At 35.4% G+C, this 27,194-nt stretch overlaps 1 protein-coding gene across 1 annotated transcript in view; it reads left to right on the forward strand.

Annotated features, from left to right (window-relative positions):
• Ge-1 (Enhancer of mRNA-decapping protein 4 homolog Ge-1) overlaps window positions 1–27,194 on the forward strand; it is a 527,075-nt gene that overhangs the window by 241,804 nt on the left and 258,077 nt on the right. Inside the window, exon 15 of the mRNA XM_090372439.1 lies at window positions 8,863–9,351. Coding sequence (XP_090228565.1) covers window positions 8,863–9,351 — 489 coding nt within the window. The remainder of the gene's footprint in view (window positions 1–8,862; window positions 9,352–27,194) is intronic.

Here is a 27,194-nt window from a genome sequence, read left to right on the forward strand (position 1 = left end):
TTACTTGATCATCTGCAAATAACAGTGTATTAATCCTATTCTTTGTATTTAAATATATACCTGTATTAATTTCTTCTTTCCATTTACATATCATATCCTCGATATATATGTTAAACAGTGTTGGTGACAAGTTACATCCCTGTCTAACTCCTTGATTTATTATACTTTCTTCTGTTAATTTATTACCTGTATCTATTACTATTTTTGTTCCTTGATATAAACTCTGTATTTTGTAAGATGCTTTGGTTATCCTTTATTACTCAATATGTCCCATAGTTTTCATCTGTTTACTTGATCAAATGCTTTTTCATAATCTATAAATGCTAAATGCGTTTATAAATTAAACTCTTTTCATTTTTCTATTATTTGTTTTAATATAAATATATTATCTGTACATGATCTTCCTTTTCTGAATCCTGCCTGTTCTTCTATTAATATTTCATCAGAGATAATTTTAATTCTATTATTTATTATTTTGCTATACATTTTATGTACTGTATTTAGTATGCTAATCCCTCTGTAATTCTTTGTATCATTTCTATTTCCTTTTTTAAATATTGAAATAATTTTTGCTGTCTTCCATTCTTCTGGTATTTTGTATTGTTCCCAACATTTATTAAATAAATTTAGTATCCTGACTTTTAAAAAACTTCCTCCATATTTGATCAGTTCCGCATTTATACCATCTATTCCTACTGCTTTCCTATTTTTTGTAACTCTCAGTGCCTTTTCCAATTCTTTCTTCGTTATTTGAATTGTGTCACTAACTGTATATCTTCTGTTTGATATGTTGGGTTTTTCCATTGTTCTTTCTTTATTATATTTATTCTTGAAGTGTCTTTCTCTGTGCGAGTCAAGTGTTTCATCCTTTTATATGCCAAATTTTGTCTTCCATGAACATCATGTTCTATTGTGCTTATAAATCTATCCCATGACTCTGCTTTAGCCTTCCTTATTATATCTTTTTTTTTTTTTTTTTTGATTTGGTAGTTGTTGGCGCATCGGCTTCTGTGGCCATATTGCACCTCCCAAGGTTTTTGCAGTACTTTGATCCAAGCCCGAGGCGGGAATCGAACCCGCGACCTTTGGGTTGCCGAGCAGGTACTTTACCCACTCGGCTAGCCCGGTCGGCCTAATATTATATCTTTAGTTTTATTGCATTGTTGTTTATATATTTCTTCATTCTCACTTGTCCTGTTTTGTATATATTTAAGATATTTATCTTTTATTGCTTTAGCTATTTCTTCATTCCATATCTTTACCTCCCCCCCCTATTCTTATAGTTTTTCCTGAATTGTTCTAGTGTCTCTTTTGCTATCTTTTGAATTATATTTCATATATTATTCCATTCTTCTATTTGTTCTCTCTCCGATGTTTTTCTTATTTCATCTTTAATACTTTTTTCATATAAATTTTGTATACTTTCTTCTTGAAGTAGATATATTTTATAATCCAACACCTCCTTCCACTGTTTAATAGCTTTTCTCTTCTTCCATTTAGCCCATAACTCTATTTTTGAAGCCAGTAAAAAATGATCTGAATTAATATCATATCCTCTAAACACCCTAGTATCTCGGCATTGTTTTGCTAATTTTTGGTTTACTATTACATAGTCTATTATTGATTGTGTACCTCTTGCCGACCATGTATATTTATGTATATCACATTTTCTAAAAAATGTATTTGTTATCTTTAAATTATTAAATGTTGCAAAATCTCTTAATTTATATCCATTTCCATTTACTTTATTTTCTCCATAACATCCCATAATATTTTTATTGGCTTATTCCCTACCCAAGCATTATAATCTCCCAAAATAACTAGATGGTCCTTTTTTATATTCTTATCTAGTTCTTTTTGTAACTCTAAATAAAATCTATCTGTTTCTTCCTCTTTTCCATCTTCTGGAGCATAAATTCCAATTATACATAAATAACCTCTGTCTAATTTAAATCTTACTGTTATTATTCTATTATTTATAAATGTTGGAGCTCTGTATTTTGGTTTTACATTTCCGATCTATTAATATTGCTACCCCTCCACTAGCTCTTTCCTTTTGATCTACTCCACTGTATAATCTTTCCATTATATAAGAATCATAATCTTTCGTACCTTTTAATTTTTTCTTTGTTTCTGTTATTACTGCTATATTTACTTCTATTTTAAATGTTTAAGTAGTTAGACTTCTTTATATCCTAATTTTCCTCTTATGTTCCATGTTGCAATATTTAAAATGTCCGTTATTCCTTTTCATTTCTTTTTTCCAGTCCAAGTCATATCCCTTTGTCCGTCCGGTTTTCCTCTTTGAGCTTTATGAGTTTACATGGGGAGAGAACCAGCCTCCCGCACAACCCCCAAACTGGAGAACCAGTTTTGTTTATTTATTAGTAAAATTGAGAGAGAGAGAGAGAGAGAACAATTTGCAGTAAAATTTTCCAATTTTTGACAAATTTACAAAAATTTTCTGTTATTTTTTTTAACAGTTCCACAACCGAACTGTTGAGCAATGGTTTCTTACATTTATGGCAAAATATTTGGCACAAGTAGCTGAATAATTCATAAACTAAACAAGCTTTTGACCTGATTTCTTTTGCAGTAGGTTTTATTTAGCAGTAAAATTGAGGGAGGGGGGGGGAGAGTTCAGTAAAATTTTACAAAAAAATTTTGTGACTGATTTTCAAAATTTCTATTGTTTTTTTTTAACAGTTCTGTAATGTAATTTCTAGCAGCAAAGGCAGCTGAGGGAGAAGTTTTTGCAATTACTTCGACTCTACTTCTTTGCTTAAAAATCTTTACATCTTCTCTGAAACAGTTTTGTTGAAATATTTGCCATGCATACCACTAGTTAGCAATAGTTAGCAATGGATATTCAAGAAGTTGAAGATGTTTGTGCAGAGCAAGTTTTCTCAAACTGGAAGGCAAAGGTAATGTGCCATTATTGGAAAAACCATGTATAGAATTTCCAGTTAGTAGAAGAAGGCCATAAATATACAAGAGGAAAAGAATGGAAATAAAAACTGACCCTTGGGAACAGGGCCAGCCTGAGCTATATTGGCACCCGGGGCAGGGAGGCATTCCTGTTCCACCTTCCAAATAGAAAAAATTTAAAGTGTTTTTATTGAGTTAATATTTTTTAGAGAAAAGTTAAAAAGACAAATGTAAACACAAAAAAAAAAAGACAACCAACCAGAATATTTGTTTTAATTGGCAAATTAAAATATTAACAATAAAAATTTTACAAGAGTCAATTTTTTATAAGGACATTTATCAAAATACTAGCAGTTACACTTGCCTTTAATTTATATAATAATAATAATAGTTTCTATAATTAGATTTCAGCTGCTCATGTGAAAGAAATGGGATGCACATAAAATTGTAGGCAATCACCTATATACCAAATTTCAAATCAGTAACCTATCTGGAAGTGGAAGGATTTGGAGACGGACTGATACTTGACAGTACTTAATCGATGCTAATTTAGAATAAATATAGATTTTACATTATATTACAAGTTACATCAAAGCTATTTAAAAATACAAAACAAAAATTTAAGAAGAATGTTTTGTTATTAACACCAAATGTCATATTTTTATCGAGTGCCAAACGAAATTCCTTTAGTGCATTCCTTTCCTTGATATTTTATATCAGAAAATTTATTAATGGCATCAGTAAAATCCAAATTTGCAGCCACATCGTTTTGAATCTATAGTATCGCTAATGAATTTAATCTTGCCTGTGACGTTGATGATCGCATATATGTCTTAATTAGCTTTAATTTGCTAAAACTCCTTTCCCATTTGCTACAGTTAGTGGAATTGTCAGCATAACTCTCAATGCTATCCATAAATTTGGCAGTATATCTTGTAATTTATTGTTATGTATAAATTTCAAAATACCCGTCTTTATCAGGTACTTTATCAGCATCTCAATTTCCTGACACAAATCTTCACCATTTACATCACACTCTTTTATCACTTAATTTAATTTAAGGTGCATTACACCTTTTTAATAGATCATTTTGGCTTACATTTTTTTTTAAGGTTGTACAAAAATCCCCAAATGTCATTATATTCTTTTATTTGCATGAATAATTCTGATAGTGACATGATTACATGATCTATGATCACATTAAAAACATGATTTTGAGAATATTTTTCCTTTTATTCAGTTGTAAAAATTTTCTTTTGGGATTCACTGCTAGAAAAATCTTCTCCCCCCCCCCCATCTGGATATCTTAAACTCGGGGACCACTCCTAGTTTTATTGCCAATTCTTTTGCTGATTTCAATGCTGTCAATAATCTGAGTGCTAATATTCCTTTAAAAATTCTGTACAGTTTTCTAATTGCATAACTGTAGTGCTTAACTCCAATTCTGAGCTCTGCATCGATTTACTTATCAAATTAACTTTAAATAAAATTCGTTCCAAGTGTTACTAAAAAATTAAACTCTTCAACCTTTTCCACTAGAGATGCTGTTTCAGAAACAACTACTGGTTCAATAAAAGGCATTTCTGCTAACTCAATTAAGGCATTTCTCACTCCTAAAACTTCATTTTTTATAGCCTTAACGCAGTCAATTTTACATTCCCACCTGGCATCACATAGTTGTTTAGGAGTTAGCCATTCAATATATTTTTTCAGTAATTGCCATCTAACAGCTGAAGCTGAAAACAACACAAATTCTTTGAATAACTCCAAGAAACCTTTTTGAAAATACTGAACATGAGACACTGTCCCCAATTACTAAATTTAGAGAGTGGCATCTGCATAGCATAAAAAATGCTTGCCAATAGCTACTTAAAATTCTTGCTTGTACTCCTTTCACATTGGCACCATTATCATACCGCTGACCTCTGCAATTAGTTAAATCTAATTGAAAATCTTCCAAAATTTGTGCTATAGATTCATAAATTCCCTTTCCAGATGAATCAGTGATTTGTTGGTAAGCAAGAAAATGTTCTTTAATTTTAACATCTGGAGTACAATCTACAATTATACTAAAATATTTCCCTTTCCTAGCTTTTTCTAGTATATTTTTAAGCGTAAAATATCCAAGAATATCACTCAGTTCATTTTGGACTGTTTTACCACAGTAATGAATGTGGGTTTCAGCGGATGTTATTCAACATAGATGTTCGCTCATGACCAAATCATATTTGCCTAGCAGTTCAACAAGCCTAGAAAATTGCTGTTATGCAGCATAAATAAATGATCTGAAGAGCCACGAAAAGCTAAATTGTTTTGGGCCAAATATATGGTAATACTTATTAACCTTTCTAACACACCTCTCCAATGACTTCTTTCTTTTTTCATAGCTATTTGTATATATCTTTGTCTATAGTTTTATTTTTGTTAAGCCACAACTCAGTTTCAAGTTACATTTTATAGTAATTCAAGTGATGAGGGGAATTTTTGTGTGATTTTAATTATTCATTCAGATGTTTTCAATCACTCATTCTCTTCTTTGCTAAACTACTTACTTAAACCATCAAAAAGCTTACAGCAGAAGCAAAACACTGCATTTATGCTCTCAGAATAAACTAACCATCTTCTTAAATGTTTTTCACCATTGCTAATATTCCTATAGCATATTGAAACAAAGTCCAGAACAAAAATAGCCAGAATTGTGAACCCACATTTAATCTCCAGAGCAAGGATCCAGCAGTCTCCATCTTCTCCATGTGTTGTGAGTGATGTCTTTCAGACATGATAGCGAGATCCAGTATTCCTTGCATTTTGATGGTACAGATCTAAAATGGTTTTGCAGGCTGTTCACCAGATAGCCCACCAGCTAGGTAGATGAGTAGAGGAAGTCTGAGTAGTGTGTATATGCAGGAAGCATTAAGGCCAAGTTGTGTTAAGGAGCTAGGTATATTTTTGCTGTGAATACACTATACTGAAAGTTTCATTAATTCATACATATAATTCCCTAACTTTTACTTTATTTACTGAATGTTCTATTATGGACTGATATGAAGTAAATATATATTGGACAAAGGTTAAAAATTGAAACCCGCTAACAAATATGAAATCAGGAACATCAAATAACAGGTTATGAATCGCTGACTGTTGACTCCATGGAAGCCTACTGCCACTCTTATACAGCTGTTTTGGATTGAATTAGGCCCTCGTTATTGATGAGATATGCAAAACACATTCTTACCCAATGAACAGACATTCTTACATACACATTCTGATGTCTTCCAAATTTCCATTACCAAATTCAGGTAACTATAAATCAGTATAGATGGATAGAGAGGAAGAACAACCAAATAAATCTAAAACAGATGACTAAAGAAATCTGCATAAAGAACAAAAACCAGTGAAACAGACCACTAACTCCATTATAAAATTTAAATAAACATTTTTATATTAGAGATGGTATTATATATTAATAGACATTTAACCCCAAATATCTGATATCTTCAAAAACATGGACAAAAACTCAGTGTGATGTTGTGTCTCATTTTATATTCAACTAAGGTCTGAAATGGCTATGTGAGGAATGGCAGTAGGTTTCCAATTTAGATCAATACTTGGGTCTTGATTTCTTGGTTTGTTCAACTTACATTTAGTTAAAGTTTTCAAGGCAGTAGCACATTATGCATTTTGCATAATGGCTAATAATCACATTTGTTGGGATCTGATTTCTGATTTTCCTTTAGTGTTAAGACAAGAGTCCATGATCACTGAATCAGGGGGCACCTCCGTAGCCAGGCTGGCAAGGAGCAGCAGTGCATAGCACACGCTTCTTGATTAGACCGGGGTTTGAGCCCGTGACCACCAAATATGGTGACCACCGCATATCCCCGGAGCAATATGGCCTTAGCTGCTAATGCTCCTAAAAACCAAATAAATAACTACATCGGGGTGTTCTATATCAGAATAAAATCTGAATTTTTCTATTTCAGAGAAAAATAAAACAGAAAACTCTTTAATTTTGTAGTTTTATTGTCAAACAGTGCTGAACATTGTCCCAGTGGTGATGATGATATCCATCTCATGAAATAAACATAATCTTTCCAAAAATTAACATATCATAACTGTGAATACCTACAGTAATGTTTTGTTAGCATGATTTGTGTGCTCTTAACCAAATTGTTTTTTTTTTTTAGAATCTAGCCTATAGTATAATCCTATTGCTTATTTTGATTATAGACTCTGAACTCTCTAGAGAACACAACAAAATCAAAAAAATTGAACAAAATTTAAAAAATGGGCTCACATTTGATTTGTAAAAAATGTTTATTTTTTTAGGATTAAAGGCAAGAAACAGTTGAAAATGGTGTACTTTAATTTATTCTTTGAAGTAAAAAAAAAATACATACATTACTTTAAAAAATACTCTGAAATAAAAATACATACTTTTTAATATAAAAAATTAAGTAACTATTTATAGATTTAAGACTTTATGCTAATTGGACTTTTTTCAGTCCAAGTGTAAAGGACTAAAATTAAAAATATATATATTTTTTAATATAGAGAATTAACTATTTAAACGACTTAATGCAGATGAAGATACATTTTGATTAAGATATTGAACCGAACTGACACAACTATAAAGTTATTTAATTAGTATAAAGCCTTTGTATTTATAAATATTGAATTAACTTACTTTGTATATTAAAAAATATATATATTTTCTTAATTTATCAGTCCCAGTTGACTTAAAAAGAATTCCTTATAGAATTCCAAAGTGGTGTAAAGTTTAAGTTAATTGAGAACTAGAAGGGCTTTGTACATTCTAGTATATCTGAATAAAACTAAAATTTCTACTAACATCCTTGGGTTAGTGTTTCCTCATTTAATATACTATGGAATTTACCGTGTAATGAACACCCTTTCATAAATTTTATTCTTACATTATACTGGATAATAAGAACAAATCTTTAGTATCAACAGGCTTGTTATCTGGAGAAAATTATTTGCATCCTGCCTTACTTAGAATGTTCACATAAAGTAAACTATAAAATGAAGTCGAAAACAAAGATCTGCAAAAAATTAACCAAGAGTAGGCACACAGTGCACTTTGTATGCAAACACAATGCTGTAAAGAATTTTTACAGCTATATTTTTCCACTTTAAAAAATATTGGATTGTGCAGAACAAAAGGGAATGCCATACTGAAAGAATACTAAAGTTCACACTGACTAATTCTAATAGATATTTAAATAAGTTTTAAGATTTTTTAAAAGTTTTAATAGACTAGAGAATTATTGAGATGTGTGTGTGTGTGGCATTTCATTAATTACTTGGTTCTATTAATTTATAGCTGAATTTTTAAAATCTCTGTGTTGTAGTTTCTAATTAATTCTTGGTACATTATGCTCTTTAATTGTAAATAGCTGTGTTGTTTATTATGACATATAATCCTTTCACTTGTGCCAATGCACTACTACATTTCTACAATCAGGTATGGACTCCACAGTGAGCACAAACCTGATTTCTTGGGCACATTATATCGGCTAATTCCCATTGTAATTAACTTTTTTAAACCCATTGATCTTTTTGTTTTGTTAGTTGGGCCGTCTAGTTTTAAAGTTGAGTTCTACAATATTTTGAAACATAGTGTTTTACATTATGTATCTAGATAACAGAGGTAGGTTAAAAGTAGCTGCCCCTTATTCAGTTACTTTGTGCAGATCCATTAAGTTTCCATCTTAAGAGGGAAAATAGAGCAGTATAATAAATAATATATATATTTTTTTTGTTGTTGTCTTAAGAGGGAAAATAGAGTAGTATAATAAATAATATTTTATTTATTATTATTATTTTTTTGTTGTTGTTTATATTAGTTCTTGTTGAACCTGGTAGTTCTTTTGATCTTTTTTGGTTACTTTTTTTCTTTTTTTCTTCTTTCAGTATATCGAGACAGATTATCAGATCTCGATGCTCCAGACTCTTCTAAACCAGGCAATGAAAGTGATATTTCATTAGACTCCGCTATACTTCCAGGAACAGCGAGTTCAGTACTTACCTCTTGTACTACTGCTTTGCCAACAGCTCGTTCTCCTATGGCCTCTTTAGCTACACATTTACCAAATTATAAAGGTTGTGGAGAAATACTGTTAACACCTGATGATTTCACCTCGCCATCTCATACAAATGCTTCTTCATCATCAGTAACAACTTCATTCACATTACCATCAGTGGAGGAAGTTAATGTAAAGACATCGTCAAATAAAAATGATGAACAAGAAGAAGAGGAGACCCTTCAAGATCCAGAAGAAATTTCTGTTCCACATGGAAATGACAGTGTTCTTCCTAGGCGGAAATCCTCACAACATAGTTCAGCTAGTTCACCAAGCAGAGAAGTTGCTGAAATAATGGCACCTACGAAGATATTAAATGGTAGGTTGAGTTATAGTTCATTGAATGCTGTATGATCAGAAGTCAGGACAACTTAAGCCAATAAAACAGTTTATTTATGTGATGCACTGACATATAAGAAACAAAAACGGAAATAGTTGCTATGATCTTTCATGCACACTTAGAGATATAATTGTTAAAGAAACTTGAAAATAGCTAATCAACATCATCTGACTTACCATGACTTCTCTTCCACACTGTATAATTATTCCTCTTTATGGTTTGGGAAGTAATGAATTTATTATTGTTTATGCTATCAGAAAGTTTTGCACTTGTGCAGGATTATTTTATGAAGGATTCAGAGGCTGATTAAGAATCCATTTAAATGTTAAATTTAAATTATTTAATTTTATATAGATAAGAACCATAAATTAATGAATATAACAGTGACAGCTTGACACTTTACCCAACATTCTGCCACCATTGGAAATATTTCAGAATTTTTCCAAAATAACTCAGAAGAAGAGCTTAGAAAAAATCCATCACTTTCTCCTTTACCCTTGAGCAGGCATGTCCAAAATTTTTTAGTGTGTGCATCTATGTTAAAGGGCACTATTCATTATTTTTGGAATAGACAAGAAATGTTTTAAATTCTGCACTTGATAATATCATTCCAAATAAATTAATACAACTGTGAATATCAAAATATTTGTTGGAAAGAGTTTGAAATTTTGGAACATTGCTACTAGGCATGCACTTAAGATATAAAACATTTAAATTTATCTCACTGCATAGTTCACGTTTATGCCATAGTGTAGAATTCCAGTTTTCAAATGTTCAGAGGAAGCAGTCACTTATACATAATGACACTGAAGCATTGGTACATGTGGGGATGAAATGAATTTATGCTATTTGGATAGCAACATGTGCATAATCTCCATTGTAGTCCATGTTCCAGGAAAGCTATGAACAGTTTTATAAAGAAATTTGAGATCACGGGCTGGATGTATGATATACTGCACATACTATAGGATAACCATACTAGTACAAAATTGTTGCTGAAATGTTTATTACATGAAAGCAGTAGAATAGCAGAAATCCAATGGTTACCCACTAATCCACATTCTGTTTCTCGTCAGGTGTTTTTTTTTTTTTTTTTAATGATAACCTGAACATGAATGGTTTTAGAACCAGTAGTACTTATTATTGTGCATCATGGTTGAAGGTTGAGAAACTGAAGATACTTGTTGACATTAGAGTAGATCGTAATTTTCAGGAAATCATTGAACGTGTCTGTATAAACAGTAGTATGAAAAAAAACACGCCATGTTTCCATATGAAATCTTGCCAGTTCAAGCTCCTTAAGAAAATTGCTACTGCAGGTCTCTCAATTTTGCACTGTAATTTCTCAAAGTTAAGAGTACAAAAAATTGTCCAACATTCTGTGAACCAATAAAGATACAAAGATATACATAAGTTGTTGTGAATACACAAAAAAGACTGTTCTCTCTTATACACTGGACAACATTTCAAGGAGATTTTTAATGAAGACTTTCCTGGTAGGATCATTTTCGTCACTTACTCTGCCCACTGGAATTAATAGCAATGGATTTCTGCTCCACAGTTTATACAGAAATCCTCAGAACATTATCAGAACTGAAGCAGTTTTTATTAACCTTTTCATGTGAGAGTTGCTGGAATGCAAATGATCTAATGCAGTTGTATATCCAGAAATATACTTTATATTGCTGGATATATATTTTTTTTTTTTTTTTTTGCGATCTGGGAGTAGGTGCAGTCTTGGCCCTTTTGACCTAATCATCTGCATTTCACATAAGTGGGGGTTCCTCTGCAAGATACTTGAGCATCCCCAAACTTTTGAACATAATATGTGGTGTCAACAAGCTGAACTTCATTTAGCATCTTGATAAGATACATTTTGTTCCAAATAGCACAGGAAAAACAATATATGCTCATATCGCTTATAAATACTGATCCATGGAAACAACACAGACAGGCTGACTTAACTATACCTGTTCTCAAACTCCAGTCAAGAGTTTGAGAATTACTACCTTCTCAGTCAGTACACAGTTAAACAATTAGCATATCGATTACAGTCCAACCAGAAGACTTCCTTCCCTCCATTTAGAAAGGTAGGGAGAGAAAAACACTGCTCAACTAAACTCATAATGAAATGGACGTTGACAGAACAGACCAGTGAGAGGAGTTACCGGATCAGTTTGTTGAAGTGAACATACATCTAGGAAAATAAATTTTTCCAAAAAAGTATAGAACAAAAACAAACAAATAATGGACATATTATTTCAGTGGAACCATTGTGGTTTTTGTGCCAACATAGATGACTTACATCAGTGGTCTCAAACTCAAATTGCATGCGGGCCGAATGCACGATCTGAAAGCAGCTGACAGGCCGGAATTTCATTTAAAACAAAATGAGGGTGAATATAAGCACTGTATTTACAACAAATACATAATTGAAATGTATTTGCGAGCCGTGTAAAATTGCTTTGGGGGGGGGGGGGGTTGGATGTGGTCCGCGGGCCGCCAGTTTGAGACCACTGACTTACATGACATCAGCAATCTAATATTTTTCTGTGTACAAGAAACACATCTAAAGTGGTAAGGTACCAGATATCATTAAAATAAAAATTAAATAAAAGATCCAGCACAGCATAATATATGGAGTGGTAGCATATCTTACCAACAGTCATGTTCCTACAAAGCAATTTTTGTTCAATACTCCTCATGAAGCAGTACAATAGCCATATAACTTGTGGGCCAATGGCTTCATTAACTGCAGGAGAAAACATACTAAACAAACCAGATTGTAGTAATCTTGCCCATTTTAATGCTGTGGTGCCAATGGCTCACTAATGGGATCCTTTAAAAAAAATAATATTCCTGGAGTAACGGTTAATCATTGATTAAAAATTCAGGATTTTTTTCTGCCTTCTGAAATATCTGCAGTTTCTAAAATGATGTATTTAATTTTCTTAAAGAAACTGCATAGGAGAACAAGTCAGGTGATCTGTCATCATATTTGCAACTATTTGGCTATTTGCTTAGTGAGTAATGTGGTACCAAACAACCTTGGTTGCTTGTTTTTTTTTTTTTTTCCTCACTAGTTTAATAAACATCTGCAGTCTTTCCTTAGTTGTTTTTGAAATATTTATTGTTTTCACAAAGTAGAAGTAGTAGTGATAGTAGTAACAGAGGCATGTGCTGCAAGAAAGCAAGCGTGTATGAACTTATGTAGCATCAGCCAAAAAAAACAATTTCACACAACCATTCCCTCTAACAGTTTGTCCAGTTCCTCGAATTTATTTAAGCTATCAACTTCCACAAAGACAGATGGAAGTTTGTTCTAGCATTTAACCACCCGCTGGCTAAAGGCAAATTTCCACACATCTATTCTACAACTATCTTTCCTCAATTTAAATTTATGTTCCCTCAGGTTCATAATCTGAGCAAGTGGAAGAACCCCATCAGAATTCAGTGTGATCAACCCATTCAAGGCTTTATACACTTCAGTCAGATCACCTCGCAGGTGCCTAGTCTCCAGCCACTGCAATTTGCAGAACTTAAACCTTTCTTTGTAAGAGGGGAACCAATCTTGTTGCCCTTCTTTGTACACACTTAAGCAACTCTACATCCTTCTTAAAATGAGGCCTCCAGACCTGTATGCAGTACTCAAGGCCTGGCCTGACCATTGGCTTATATAAAGGGATAATCACCCCTTTTTTCCTACTAGCAAAATTTCCGTATATCATTAACAATACCCCATGACCTGCTCTGGAAGCCTGTCTGCATTGCTCAGAAAACTTCATATCTGATTGCACAATCACTCTCAGGTCTTTTTAATTTTCTACTACCCTAAGTGTAGTACCACACAGTTAGTACGTTCCTCTGGGGTTACCTCTACCCATATGCAGTACTTTGCATTTGTCAATATTAAACTTCAGTTGCCACTTCTCAGCCCAGTTGTCCAAATTTTCTAGATCCTGTTGAAGTAGCACACTGCCATTACTGTCATTAACAACCCTGCCCACCCTTATCACCTCCAAACTTCAACACTAAGCCTGATATACCTTCATCAATATCATTGATAAATATACAAAACAACAGTGGGGCCAACACCAAACACTGTGGGACTCCACTAATAACATTAATCCAAGAAGAGCAGCATCCATTGATTACCACTCTGTCTTCTTCCACTCAACCACCCTTTTATTCATTGTAGCAACTTGCCCTTAATACCATACTGTTCCAATTTGTACAGTAATCTTCCATGTGCAACAGTGTCTTTTCCTGAAATCCAAGTATATGATATCAAAATTATTTTTTGCATCTAGTTTCTTTGTTAACCACATCATAGTATCCAGTCAGATTTGTCAGACAAGACTTTTCCTTAACAAACCAATGCTGTGTCTGAATTATTGCTGCTGTCTTGTCTACATGATCCTGCAATGCATTTATGTTCCCATTTTAGCTTGAATGGCTGCTCCAGATGTCATTCAAGCTAAAATGGGAACTCAGGATGGCTGCTACACTACAATAAGCAAGATATGTAGTGTAAAATTTCATGAACTGTAAAGTATAGGTAAATTTGAAATAAATTTTGAAATAAGTCTGCTAATGGAAGTAACTTATAGTAAGAAATATGCTTTTTTTTTTTTTTGCTTTTTTTTAAAATGATAATTATATACATCATCATTTTCAGCCATTGCCAATCCACTGTTTGATGATGGCCTCCTCAAGTTTCCAACAACTGTGGTCCTGTGCTTTCTGTTGCTGTTGTACACCAGCAAATTTCACAATTTCATCAATCAACCTTATCTTTGGTCTTTTTCTTAGGCGCTAAGAGTCAAATGGTATCGATTCCAAAATTCGTTTGATCCATCTATTGTCAGTTCTTGATATGTGACCTGTCCATTTTCATTTTAAGCACTTTGTTTTTTCACAGACCTTAATTTGTTGGCGAATCCATGCATATATTTTTCGGTCTCTTTTGGTCATGATTAAAGAAGCCTGTGCACTCTGGATTCATTATTAATATCAAATTACTGTTGCTCAGAGTGAAACGTATACAAAAATAGATTGTGACAAGTTTAATAATAGGAAATATACATATATTAGATTAGATACATACAAATAAAAGCTTTCGGTTGTTTTGTCAACCTTCCTCAGTTAAACTGACAGTTAAGAATGGAGCATGAGGGCGTGTACTGCCAATCTTGTAAGTGAAGTGCTTGATTGATTGTTGGATGTTGAAGCTTGTGGCTGTGATGTATGCGGACGTTGCCAGCGTTTGTCAATGAACAGGATTGCTGTTTAGGTGATAGGGTGGACTTGACATCCACTTGTTCACTGAGGTATTGGAGCATTTGATGTTTAATGACTCCAACCAGGCGCGTCGCTGATAGTGGCTGGACTTATCCACAATCACAACATCACGGTGTGGGCCAATGTCGTGGTGGGTTGCCCAAACGTGTTAGGCAACAGCTGAGTGCTCCACATCCGCTAAGCGGATTGCTCTTTTGTGTTCGGAAAGGCGTTTTTCAAGCCGTCCCAGTTTCCCCGATATAGCAGCTAGTGCAGTCACGGCAAGAGATGCGGTAGACCAATCCGCTTTGTAATAGGGCGGGGACAGGTGTTTTTACCTGTGAGATTGTAATTTTCTGCCTGGGAGTTGTATGCATTTTATCCCATGTGATTTTAAGATTCTACAAACCTGTTGCGATAGGCTTGGGTAGTATGGGATAAAGGCGCTCGTGGCTGAGTCATCACCTTGGATGTTTCTGTTAGTCGCGTGTCCATAGGTCACACCTGTCAAGGGTATTGATGGGATAGCCACACCTCGTAAGATCCGCCTTGACTTTAGCAATTTCTGTGTGCCTCTCATATACAGAGCTAGAGTGTGTCCAGGCACGAGTTAGCAAGGATCGTGCAGTGGCAAGAAGATGGCTACGTGCGTGTGCTGACTGGAAGTTAGTAAATTGGCCAGCAGACATAGGTTTACGATGGACAGTTGTCTTCAAGCGCGTGCCCTCGCGCCGGACAAGGGTGTCTAAGTATGGTATGATATTGTCCGACTCTTAGCTCGATCATGAATTTTATGAAAGGCGACAGAGAATTGAGGTGGTCCAAGATTCGGTCACCTGAGTTTCTGGGGATAACTGCGAACACGTCGTCCACGTAGCGACACCAAAAGGCAATGGGATCTGGTACATTTGTAAATGCACGACCCTCTAATTCCTCCATTGCAATGTTTGCCGTTACCGAACTGACCGGAGAACCCATGGCTGTGCCGTGTACTTGTTGGTAAATGGAGTCGTTAAACATGGTTGCACCGCCTGTTATGCACAGTCTGAGGGCGGTGGAGATATCGTCTGGTGTTATTTTGGTTCTGCTGCCAAGGGTTTCGTCATTATCTAAGAGTTGCTTTGCACGTGTGATGGCAAGTTCTACTGGGATGGAGGTAAAAAGTTAAACTACATCTGTTATTTTCTTGTTTGAGCCAACTGTTGACGAGGATGTTCACTTTAGACTCCCATCGTTCCAAAGTTTTGATGGGAGGAACGTTAAGGGTTGGTATTTGTTTACATTCGCCATTTTCAAAGTGAATTCTGTACTGATATCACGGATTATACCGGTTTACATTTATTTTAAATTAAAAACCCTTCGCTATGGCTCCTCAAATTAATAAACCTCATACAGAGAAGAAATGAAGAACAACATTAAATCTTAGTGACAAACTTGACATAATCCAAGCTATTACATTAGGATCACCCAGAATGTTAATTCATATATCCATGTGTATTGTATCTGTAAATTGCTTGTGTTCTCTGGTCGATTTGTCTTTTTTTCTGGGGGGAAAACCTTGCTATCTACGCTTGGGACGCATTAACTTAGCCACAGAGTGAAAAATGCCTATAAAAGTTCCTCATGTCATTGATGAGATTCGAAGCCAGGCCTTTTCCACCCTGTGTGGGGAGGAGGGAAACGATACCACTGTGCTACCCGTGCAGACTAAACTTGAAATAATAAAGAAAATAGAATGGGGCGTAAGCAGAAGTGTATTAATGGCAGAATATATTAAGAAAAGCATGTTTATGTTTTTCTTGATCTCTATTTCTTTTTTGGCCTCATTATTTCTGCATTAAATACGTTAAAAATGAAACTTTCTAGATAACAGAAAAATCAAAATAATGGCACCTTGAATCCCCAAAGGTGGCATTATTTTGAAAGTCTACTGTGTAGTGTTGATTCAGTGATAGGCTCCAAGTGAATACAGTGCAGAGTACAGGCTGGCCTTGATTAATTCGTCTCGCAAGCGCATCGCGCAAAACGGAAACGTGTTAATTGAATATAATAATCAATAGGAAAAATTATAATTGGTCCTTGACCTTCTGGAATGTCCATAAAGAATTTTAAAAATACCTTTTAAATAACTTTTTGTTTAAATAACAGTATACAATGTAAAAGATAATGAAAATAATTATGGAATTAAATGTTTATTGCATAAAACAGCGGTTCCCAAACTGTGCGTGGAATATTTTAAATTTTCAAGGGAAATACAGCAATACTCGACATCTGTCGGACACCGCGCGAACTACTAGCTTGAGGTAGTTCACAGTTTCAACATTTCTTATTAAGTTGTTTGAACCTAACTACTAAACGGAACTGTTGGGTATATCTTTTGGTCTGGGTGCGCCTTGAAAAAATTACTGAGACACTAAGGGCGCTATGAACCGAGAAAGTTTGGGAACCTCTGACATAAAATACACAATGAAGAAATGACTGTTGCTGAAATATTTGAACAGTGTTGACTTTCTCTTTTCATCAATCAATTTCTGATAGTCGACAACAATCTTCTCTGGGCCATGGCGAAATAAATATCGCTGAGAACTTCATCATCTTTTGTTTGAGGTTCTCTGCAATACGAAAGATTTCATTTAATTCTTTTACCATTATCTCCTTCGTGGTAACATTTTCATCTGGTTCATTTAAAAATTTGAATTTTATGCAAGTGACTTTATCGACTTTATTAGCAGGAAACAAACAAGTAACACGTCTTCTTCCGATGGTTGATGGAACACACCGAGGTGGGCAGCAGGCAAACGTTGGTTTATTGCCTGTCCAACTCGTGGTAAGCTTAATGCGTGATTCAAATCTTTTTCAACTATCGCATAAAAAAAAAGAATGCGTTAACTGGAAATTTGCATCGTGTAAAGTGAAAAGTGGTATGATTTTTTTCAATTAGCGTTAACTGAAAATCGCATTAATCGAACTCGCATTATGCGAGGCCTGGCTGTATTGTGAGCTTGCTAACTATAGTTCTGTATCATTTCAGTTCAGAAGAGAATTTAAAGTCAAATTTTCTCTCACTCTCTCTAAGAACCCAAGGAAAAGTAACTTATCACTTTTTCATTTTGTTCGTTCATTAACAAGGCTGGAAGAAGTTAGCAGGCTAGAGGCCTGCCAACTTCCAGCTTCTTGGTCACCAAGTCATACTGCTTCTGCCTCCATGTGGCAGGGCTGAAAACCTGCGTGGTAAGGTTAACCTTACCACCCAGGTTTAAGGCTAAAAGGAGCAAATATGGATCACACTAGCACTGTACACATGGGTCAAAGATGTAGCGTCTAATGCCAAAAGACAAAAACCAGATGCTACCAGTAGTGCAAGGCGCCTCCGTAGCCAGGTGAGAAGGAGCAGCAGTGCGTAGCACACACTTCTTGATTAGACCGGGGTTCGAGCCCGTCACCATCAAATACGGAGGATGCGGAAAGGTCAGGGAATGACCACCGCATATCCCGGAGCAATATGGCCTTAGTTGCTAATGCTCCTAAAATTCAAATAACAAACAAACCAGTAGTGCAGCACCTAACTTCCTCATTCTGCACTCATTGACTGATCATCCTTTCAGAAAGATGTCACCATTCTTTATGCAGAAATGTTTAGGGAATATTACTAATCCTCCTCACATGGTCCACAGGCTACAATCAGGTGACTTTGTTGAAATGACAAAACATCAATGTTCAGAACAGCTATTGAAAATCTCTGCTTTCACTGGAATCTGCACTAAAATCTTACACCTGACTACTTCTAAAGGTGTAAGCCAAAAAATTCCAAATAGGACTTGTTATATGTAAATGAAGAAGAAATGAAGCATAAGTTCCAAGACTAATCCAGGTAAAAAAATAATTGCTAAAAGAAATGGAATGCTTGTCATTACATGTACCATAATTCTAACATTTGGTACACAAAATCTGCCCCTATACATCAAAGTAGGCTACTTAAACTGTAAAATTAGATTCTGTATTCCAAATCCAGCTGCTTTAATTATCAGAAGTTTGTCATTCACATGCAGTCTGTAGGGTTGTTGCTGTATGTGTCTAATGTAGTCTAAGGAACATACCCATACACTGCTCTGCAGAGTCACAGAAATGTTAAATTGTGAAGGGAGCCATCCTGCCTACCAAAAAGAATGTGAGCATTGTGAAGAGGGGAAAAAAAAATTTGTACTCTATAAAATTAAAAAATAAAGTAACTTAATTAGGAAGCAAAGAACGAGATAATCTTCACCTATATGTCCAAAGTTATTCATCAGCAGTCAAAAGTCACTGTACATAGCAATTCAGACAGATGTTTCTGCCTGCCCAGATGTATCTGTATCCAAGTGAGCATATACTGTTCTTTTACAGAAGCAATTAAAATATTCAACAAAATCAGACCAATAAATATCAGGCCATAAATATCCCTTTTTCGGTTTGTACAAGTGCATTGGAAAAAGAACTTATTTCTGACAAACAGTTCATTTAAAAAAAAAAAAAAAAACCTTTTCATATGGCCATCAATGATCAGACACCTCCAGATGACTCTGTACTGGAAATATATGCACAAGAAGATACAGACTTAACAAGCTCAATATTTCCGAAAGAAGACAAACCAAAAATGAATAGACAGATGCAACACGGAAACAAGAAGTTTCCAACAAGTTTAAACAATGCACGTAGTAGACCAGTGGTTTTCAACCCTTTTTTTAATAACGGCACCCCTAAGTAATTTATTTTATTTTGTGGCACCCCTACTTCATTTTCTTCCTGTTAGATCTGATTCTCTCTCTCTACACACACACACACACACACACACACACACACACACACACACACACACACACACACACACTGTACTGCCACTTTATTAGGTACACCTACCTAGTAGCGTGTTGAGCCTCATTTAGCCTTCAAAACAGCCTGAACTCATCTAGGCATGGAACAAGATGCTGAAAGCATTGTGCAGGAATGGAGTACCATGCAGACATGAGTGTATCATGCAGGTCCTTGAGATGCGACGGAGGTGTAGGCCTGCAGCGAACAGCTCTTTCCAGCTCATCCCAAAGATGTTCAATAGGATTGCAACCCAAGGACTGAGCGGGCCACTGCAGCAAAGAAAAGTCATTGTAATGTACCCGGAAACCTTTCATAATGATTCGGGCCTTGTGCACCGGCGCATTATCCTGTTTGGAAGTAACCATCTGACTGAGCATAAACTGTCAACGTGAACGGATGCACTTGGTCAGTAACAATGTTTAAGTACGATGTGGCATTCAGATGTGAATCTATGGGTATCAGTGGACCTAACATGTGTCAAAAAAACATTCCCCATACCATAACACTGCCCCACCACCTTGCACAGTAGTAGTCAGACATGACGGGGTCCATGGATTCATGTTGTTTTTGCCAAACTCTGAGCCTTCTATCAACATAGTGCACCAGGAACTTCGACTCGTCAGACCAAGCAACTGTTTTCCAATCCTCAATAGTCCAGTGCTGGCATTGCTGTGCTCACAGGAGACGTGCTCTCTTGTTCTTCATTAATAACAAAGGCACGCGATTTGGCCGTCGGCTGTTATAGCCCATTCACGACAAAGTGCGACTAGTGGTCTGTTGCGATATTTTGTTCTGCGCACCAAGGTTGTATTCTGACGTGATTTGCAACATTGTGGCCTGTCTGTTTGCTTGCACAATTCTAGCCATCCTCCTCTGACCTCTCTCATCAACAAATGGTTTTCATCCACAGGAGTGCTGTTGAGAGGATGTTTTCTGTTCGTTGCACCTCTCAAAACACCCTTGAAACTGTGGTTTGTGAAAAGTTCAGGAGGACTGCTGTTTTAAAGATGCTTTGTCCAACACTTCTTGCACCTCCTACTATGCCACGTTCAAATTCCGTTAGATCACTCATTTTCCCAATTCTTGCTACGATTTGTACGCTTAACTGACACTAGAAAGGTTGTTCTGCTGCATTTATATCCACAACTGTGGACTTGCAATGTGGCGGACAAACCATTTGTGAGCACAGCAGGGGTGTACCTAATAAAGTGGCAACACAGTGCGTATATATATATATATATATGTATATATATATATTGATGTAAAAGTTAGGTAAAAGTAATAAAAATAAATATTAATATGAATATGGAGCTATCATTAGAGGCAGCAAATGCACATCCTCCACATGAAGCCTAATTATATCTGATAATTAAAATAAATATGATATTTAAAATAAAAAAAAACATCAGCCAGTAGTACGCAAAAATGCAGAGTGAGACGAAACGCAAAATAATATAAAATAAACAAACAGGGAAGGGAAAGTAGAGATAAGACAAAAAGGGAAGGGAAAGTAGAGATAAGACAAAAAGGTAGTTGATAATCCCCTGTATAATTTAGTAATTAAACCCAATTAATAAAAATGATATAAATTTAAAATAATGCCAATTATATATAATTTAGCGGTACCCCCCTCGAAGGTACCAGTTCCAAAAGACGTGAAATATCACCAAAAAGGAGGTTAAAGAAACTACAAAAACTAAAATATCAAAATAATAGACTGACCATTATGCCCCATATCGACAGAGGACTACGAGGCCAATAACGGTCATGGAATCACTGCATTTCAATCGTCATACAAATCATCGCAAAGGCGGAAATATCGAAGAACTGAACCACCCTTCCATTTTCCGATAGATCAACCAATGCTGAGGATTTGCATGGCAGTGGCCCTTATGTAGCGAGAAATAATCTGTAGAACAGACAGCACTCTTGATCAGAGCCACACCACTGACATAATGCAAGCTTAACCAGCTTATATAATAGAAAGGAGAAGAATAGATGGCGGCACAGGCGCTGCTTATTTAGCATATCAGCCCACTACTACTACCACTAATTTATATAATGTGATGTAAAAGTTAGGCAAAAGTAATAAAAATAAATATTAATATGAATATGGAGCTATCATTAGAGGCAGCAAATGCACATCCTCCACATGAAGCCTAATTATATCTGATAATTAAAATAAATATGATATTTAAAATAAAAAACATCAGCCAGTAGTACGGCAAAAATGCAGAACGAAACGCAAAATGGCCGCCCAATCCTGGAATTGAGTTAGCATGCAATTTGCATGCTCTTCTAGATCAGCTCTTGAGTCACCATGTATCACCAGAACCAAATCGTCAGCAAACGCAAGGGGTTGAGTTATCCCCAAATCCATCCCAAGGAACTCGTCCAGGACAATAGACCATTTTTATTTTAAATATCATATTTATTTTAATTATCAGATATATGTATATATATATATATATAATATTTAAAAAAATGTTATATTATAGTTATTACAATAATATAACCAATTGCAATTCATAATACAAATTATATATATATACAGTATAATTTTATTCTTTATACAGAGGTGCTAAATAAATATCAACTATAGATCACCACAAAATTAAAAAAGATACTGTACACCTTTTTTTAATGAAATAAATATATAAATTTTAAAAAAAGTTTAAGTAACTTAAACCCAAATCACGTGGCACCCCTGGAATGTTGTTGCGGCACCCTGGTTGAAAACCACTGTAGTAGTCCAATGGAATTTCCAAGGCCTACACAAAACTTTGATTGATGTTAAATCCTTCTTTTACCTTATAATTCTATATGCATTTGCTTACAGGAAACAAATCTCACTCCCTAATTTCCATTTTCTCTTAAATATTATACTATGTATAGATGTGACAAGGTATCAAATGCAGCATACGAAGGAGTTACAATGATAATTAACTCCAGAATTCTATCTAAATCTGTTCTGTGTCAAAATTGTAGCCCACTTACTGCTTCCTGTCACTAGCTGTTGTTTCACCCTATCTTCCACCCACTCAGCATGATTTTTCTGGACGTGATTTGTTTATCAGATGACCTTAATGTGCATCATCCGTTATAGGACTGACTACAACTATATAAGTCAACTAATAGAAAGAATCCTTGATAAGCAAATTTTCACACTTTTAAATACTGGGGACTCATACACCTTGCTGCAGGAACAAGCTTGGCACTTGATTTCTGTTCTCCAAATTTAGGCCCTCTCTTAGATTTGATAGTTCTGGATGATTCCTTGCACAGTGATCTGCGAAATTTTGACTAATACACTTCTTCAAACTTAAAAAAAGACTTACATGGTGATTCAAAGCTGCCAGTTGTAGCCTTTATCAGGAGCATGCAGTACTGGATAAAAATCCCATGCTTTCTCTTCCATTTGAATCTGTAGTAACTTATGCCACAGAGAAAATAATGAATGTAGCTGAAATTGCTATACCAAAATTACCTTCTAGAATACATGCCAATCCTGAAATGTGGTGGAATGCAAACTGCAATAATGCTAAAAGAGAAAAGAATAAACCTTGAAGGAAAACAGTTGCAAAGGCCAGCTATGTAAGGAGGCAACGCAGAAAAGAAACAGACTTAGTTTGCATGAATCATTATTAGAACAACAGACATTAGCATTAGTAGAGGCATATGATGCAAGAAAGAAGCTTTTATATCATCATTAAAAAAAAAAAAAAAAAAAAACATTCCCGTTTTGCACATCCATTCACTCCAAAGGTTTTAGCTCAGCCACGAATTTCATTAAGCTGTCAACTTCCCCAGTGACAGATGCAAGTATGTTCCAGCAATCAACTACCTGCTAGCTAAAGGCAAATTTCCATGCACCTATTCTACAACTGTCTTTCCTCAATTTGAATCTATGGCCCCTCAGGTTTTTAATCTGAGAAAGCAGAAGAATCCCATCAGCATTGAGCCTGCTCAAATCATTCAAGGCCTTATACACCTCAATCAGATCACCTCACAGGTGCCTAGTCTCCAGGTGCTGCAACTTGCAGAACTTAAGCCATTCTTGGTAAGAGCATACCTTTGTTCCTTTCTCCAAACTTGTTGCCTTCTTTGTACTCTTTGAGGCCTCCAGGCCGGTATGCAGTACTCAAGGTGTGGCCTGACCATTGCCTTATACAAAGGGGTAATCATCTCTTTGTCTCTGCTAGCAAAATTCCTATGTATTATTGACAAGACTACGTGACCTGCTCTGGCAGCCCATCTGCACTGCTCAGAGAATGTCATGTCTTCTGCACAATTACCCCCAAGTCTTTTTCATTCTCCACTGCCATGAGTGTAGTGCCACACAGTTGGTATGTTTCTATTGGATTACTGCTACCCATATGCAGTACTTTGCATTTGTCAGTGTTAGAAACTTCACTTGCCACTTCCCAGCCCATCTGCCTAACTTTTATGGATCCTGTTGCAGTAGCATGCTGTCTTTTCTGTCATTAACAACCCTACCAACCTTTGTATCATCTGCAAACTTGGACATTAAGCCTGTTATAGCTTCATTGATATCATTTATAAATACGTAAAACAACAATGGGCCCAGTACCTGGGAGACTTCACTAATAACATTAGTCCATGAAGAGCAGTGTCCATTGATTACCACTCTATGTCAACTCACACTCAACCATCCTTTTATCCATTGTAGCAACTTGCCCTTAATGCCATACTGCTCTAATTTGTACAGTAGTCTTCCATGTGCAACAGTATCAAAAGCTTTCCTAAAATTCAAGTATATGATATCAAAATTTATTTACCGTGGATCAGAATTGAAGCTAACAGGTCTATAATTATTTGTGTTATCCTTTGAACCCGCTTTGTGAATTGGGGATACATTTGCACATCTCCAGTCCATGGGGACCTACCCTGAACCTAAGCATGCTCTCATAGTTATGGCTCAGGGTTTGCTTACTTCCTGGCTGCCTCCTTCAATATAACTGGATAGATTCCATCTACCCCAGGTGTTCTTTTTTTTATGTTTAACTTCAACAGTTTCTCCTCCACTTTGATCTCCGTTATTACAAAATCATTTAGCTGCCTGTTAGAGTTTATTTAACTTCTGTCCTCCTATTCCTTACAGAATTCCTCATGTGTGAATGTAGATGCAAAATACTCATTAAATTTGTCAGCTATCTGAGCAGGAAGATCAATAGTCGAACCATCTTACTTGTTAAGTAAGTCCGCAGATCTCCTACTCTTAATGTCATTAGTGCCAACGTGTACAACAATATCATCCTTTGTGCCCTTAAAAGATGATATCTGCTCTACAACATCATCATCAACTTTTGGCTCTGGCAGACTTACCACAGTTGATATGGAATGAAATCAGGCAGATCAGTAATAAAGCTGCTCTTTTGACCACACCAATTATAAATTGGAATAGACAGGACATTGCCAATCCAATTGAAGTTGCCAATGCCTTAGATTTTTGTAATATTTCCAATACCTTCCGTAGGAACAAGCACATAGTTGTGGTGTCTCTTGACATGGAGAAAACGTTTGTTGAAATTTTGCACAAAATTTTTATAAATTTCATTCAATTGTGCGTTCATGATGCTTTTTCTCAAATATTTATCCTAGAAGGAGTTTCTCAAGGCCCAGTCCTTAGTGCCACACTCTTTGCAGTACAGAATTAATTCTGTAATAACATGTATGCTCACACTGTGGAGACATACCTGCATTGTGTTGATCTTGTCATTTTCTATCATTTGCAGTATTCCTATTAATAGATACCTGGAAAAAAAAAAAAAAAAAACTGCATCTCTGTTTGAAAGACAAACTGCAATAGTTCACTTTTGGAGAAAACAACTGCACCCTGTCCAGAGATTAAACTAAACTGTCAAAGAATTCTAATAAAGAATACCATCAAATTTATTGGAGTATCATTAGACATTTCTTAGAGCATACAGAACAGAATAACTTCAAACACTTTGCTTAAAGAAAGTGAATATCCTAAGAACAATATCTACTGTGTCATGGGGAGCTAATTGTTACACCCTTATATTTAGCACTAGCATTAGTTGAGGTATATGCTACAAGAAAACAAGCTTATACAGCATCAGCCAAAAAAAAACCTTCCCATTTCACCCATCTGGTCACTCCAAATGTTTATCTCGTTCAGCCTTAAATTTATTTAAGCTATCAACTTCCACAACAAGACTTCGTGACCTGCTCTGGCAGCCCGTTCTGCACTGATCAGAGAACTTCATATCTATCTGCACATAAACATAGGAAATTTGTTTTTATTGAGCTCTATATAATCGAGACTAGACTATGGTGCACCCATAGTCACTTAGGCCGATGTTTTCAGTGTTCTCGGATTCCCTGATCCAGTCACATAATGAATTCCATTAGTAGCTTATTGGACATTACGTGTTCAAAGCTTATGTACAGACGTCTTGGAACCTCCAGCTATTCTTCACTGACGCATTCTTCTGTTGAAGTATGCTGCAAAGATATGAAGCCTACAAAATCACCCATTTTTGGAGTATCTATATGAACTGAAATGGGGAAAACCTTTTATCAAAATAGACCACACAAAAAATAGTACCCCTTAGTTTAGAGCTATCCAATGAGCAAAATCTAAGCTTGACAAATATACTTCCACCCACATCCTTGGCAAATCTATCATATGAAACATTTACTTTGGATACAGGTGACTGCTTTGAATGGTGGGGAAATTATGCCCTTCCAAGTAAAAGCATTATACAGTTACATATTTGTTAATCCTCATTCTTTTTTTTTTTTTTTTTTTTCTCATTTAATTGTGCACACACAATTTTATATATATATATACAATATTTACAAAAAGATATACAATTTTATATACATTAACATTCTCGTTACACATATATAAGACATTATATTATACCTCCTGGTGCACTTTGTATGTGTATCCCAGAGTGAAGGATGGCTCCTAGGCAAAAGCCCATCTCCACTTAGTTCATCTGTTTTGGCGTAGAACCTCAACAAATCTAGCCTAAAAACATGTGCGAGGTATTTTACCACTGCCAATATAAGACAGCTGTTGCCCGGTGCCCTTCTCTAGGCCCGGGTTTACCTCAGGCTGACCCCAAAACCGAATGAATCCAATGCTGGAATTTGTTGGTCAACGCCCGGCAGAATAGATGGAATTCTACCGAAAAAGGAACCATTACAAAAAAAAAAATAAAAAAAAAAATATATCGTTCATGATGTAACTACACCTCTTTCATCATCCACCAGAAAATGGTTTTCACCCTCACCGTTTGCCTCCTACATACTAACTGGATATGGTTCTCTTAAAACTTTTCCAATTCACACTTTCTAATACGGTCTCCTGTCGATATGGGCTACTAGAAGACTCTTCTCAGGTCCTTTTTTGAATGCTCCATTTACAAGGACCTTAAGATTGGCTCTCAAGGCAACAATTCCAAACTTGTCTCCTGGATGTGAGAGATACTCATATCTATCAACAATTTCCAGGCCCTTCAAACCTTCTGCAATGCTGCTTTTAATCGCAGGAAGATGTTCAACCTCAATGTTAATTCAAGAAATCAAACTGAAAACAGATCATAAATCATAATACAGCCTGTTGCCTCATCTGTTGTCCTGATGACTTAATATACAAAATTGTTTTGGTTTTCAAGAACCCTACCAACAGGTTTTAA

Source organism: Mastigoproctus giganteus, chromosome 4, assembly GCF_048544385.1.
Source record: "Mastigoproctus giganteus isolate SK-2022 chromosome 4, ASM4854438v1, whole genome shotgun sequence".
NCBI lineage: Eukaryota > Metazoa > Arthropoda > Arachnida > Uropygi > Thelyphonidae > Mastigoproctus > Mastigoproctus giganteus.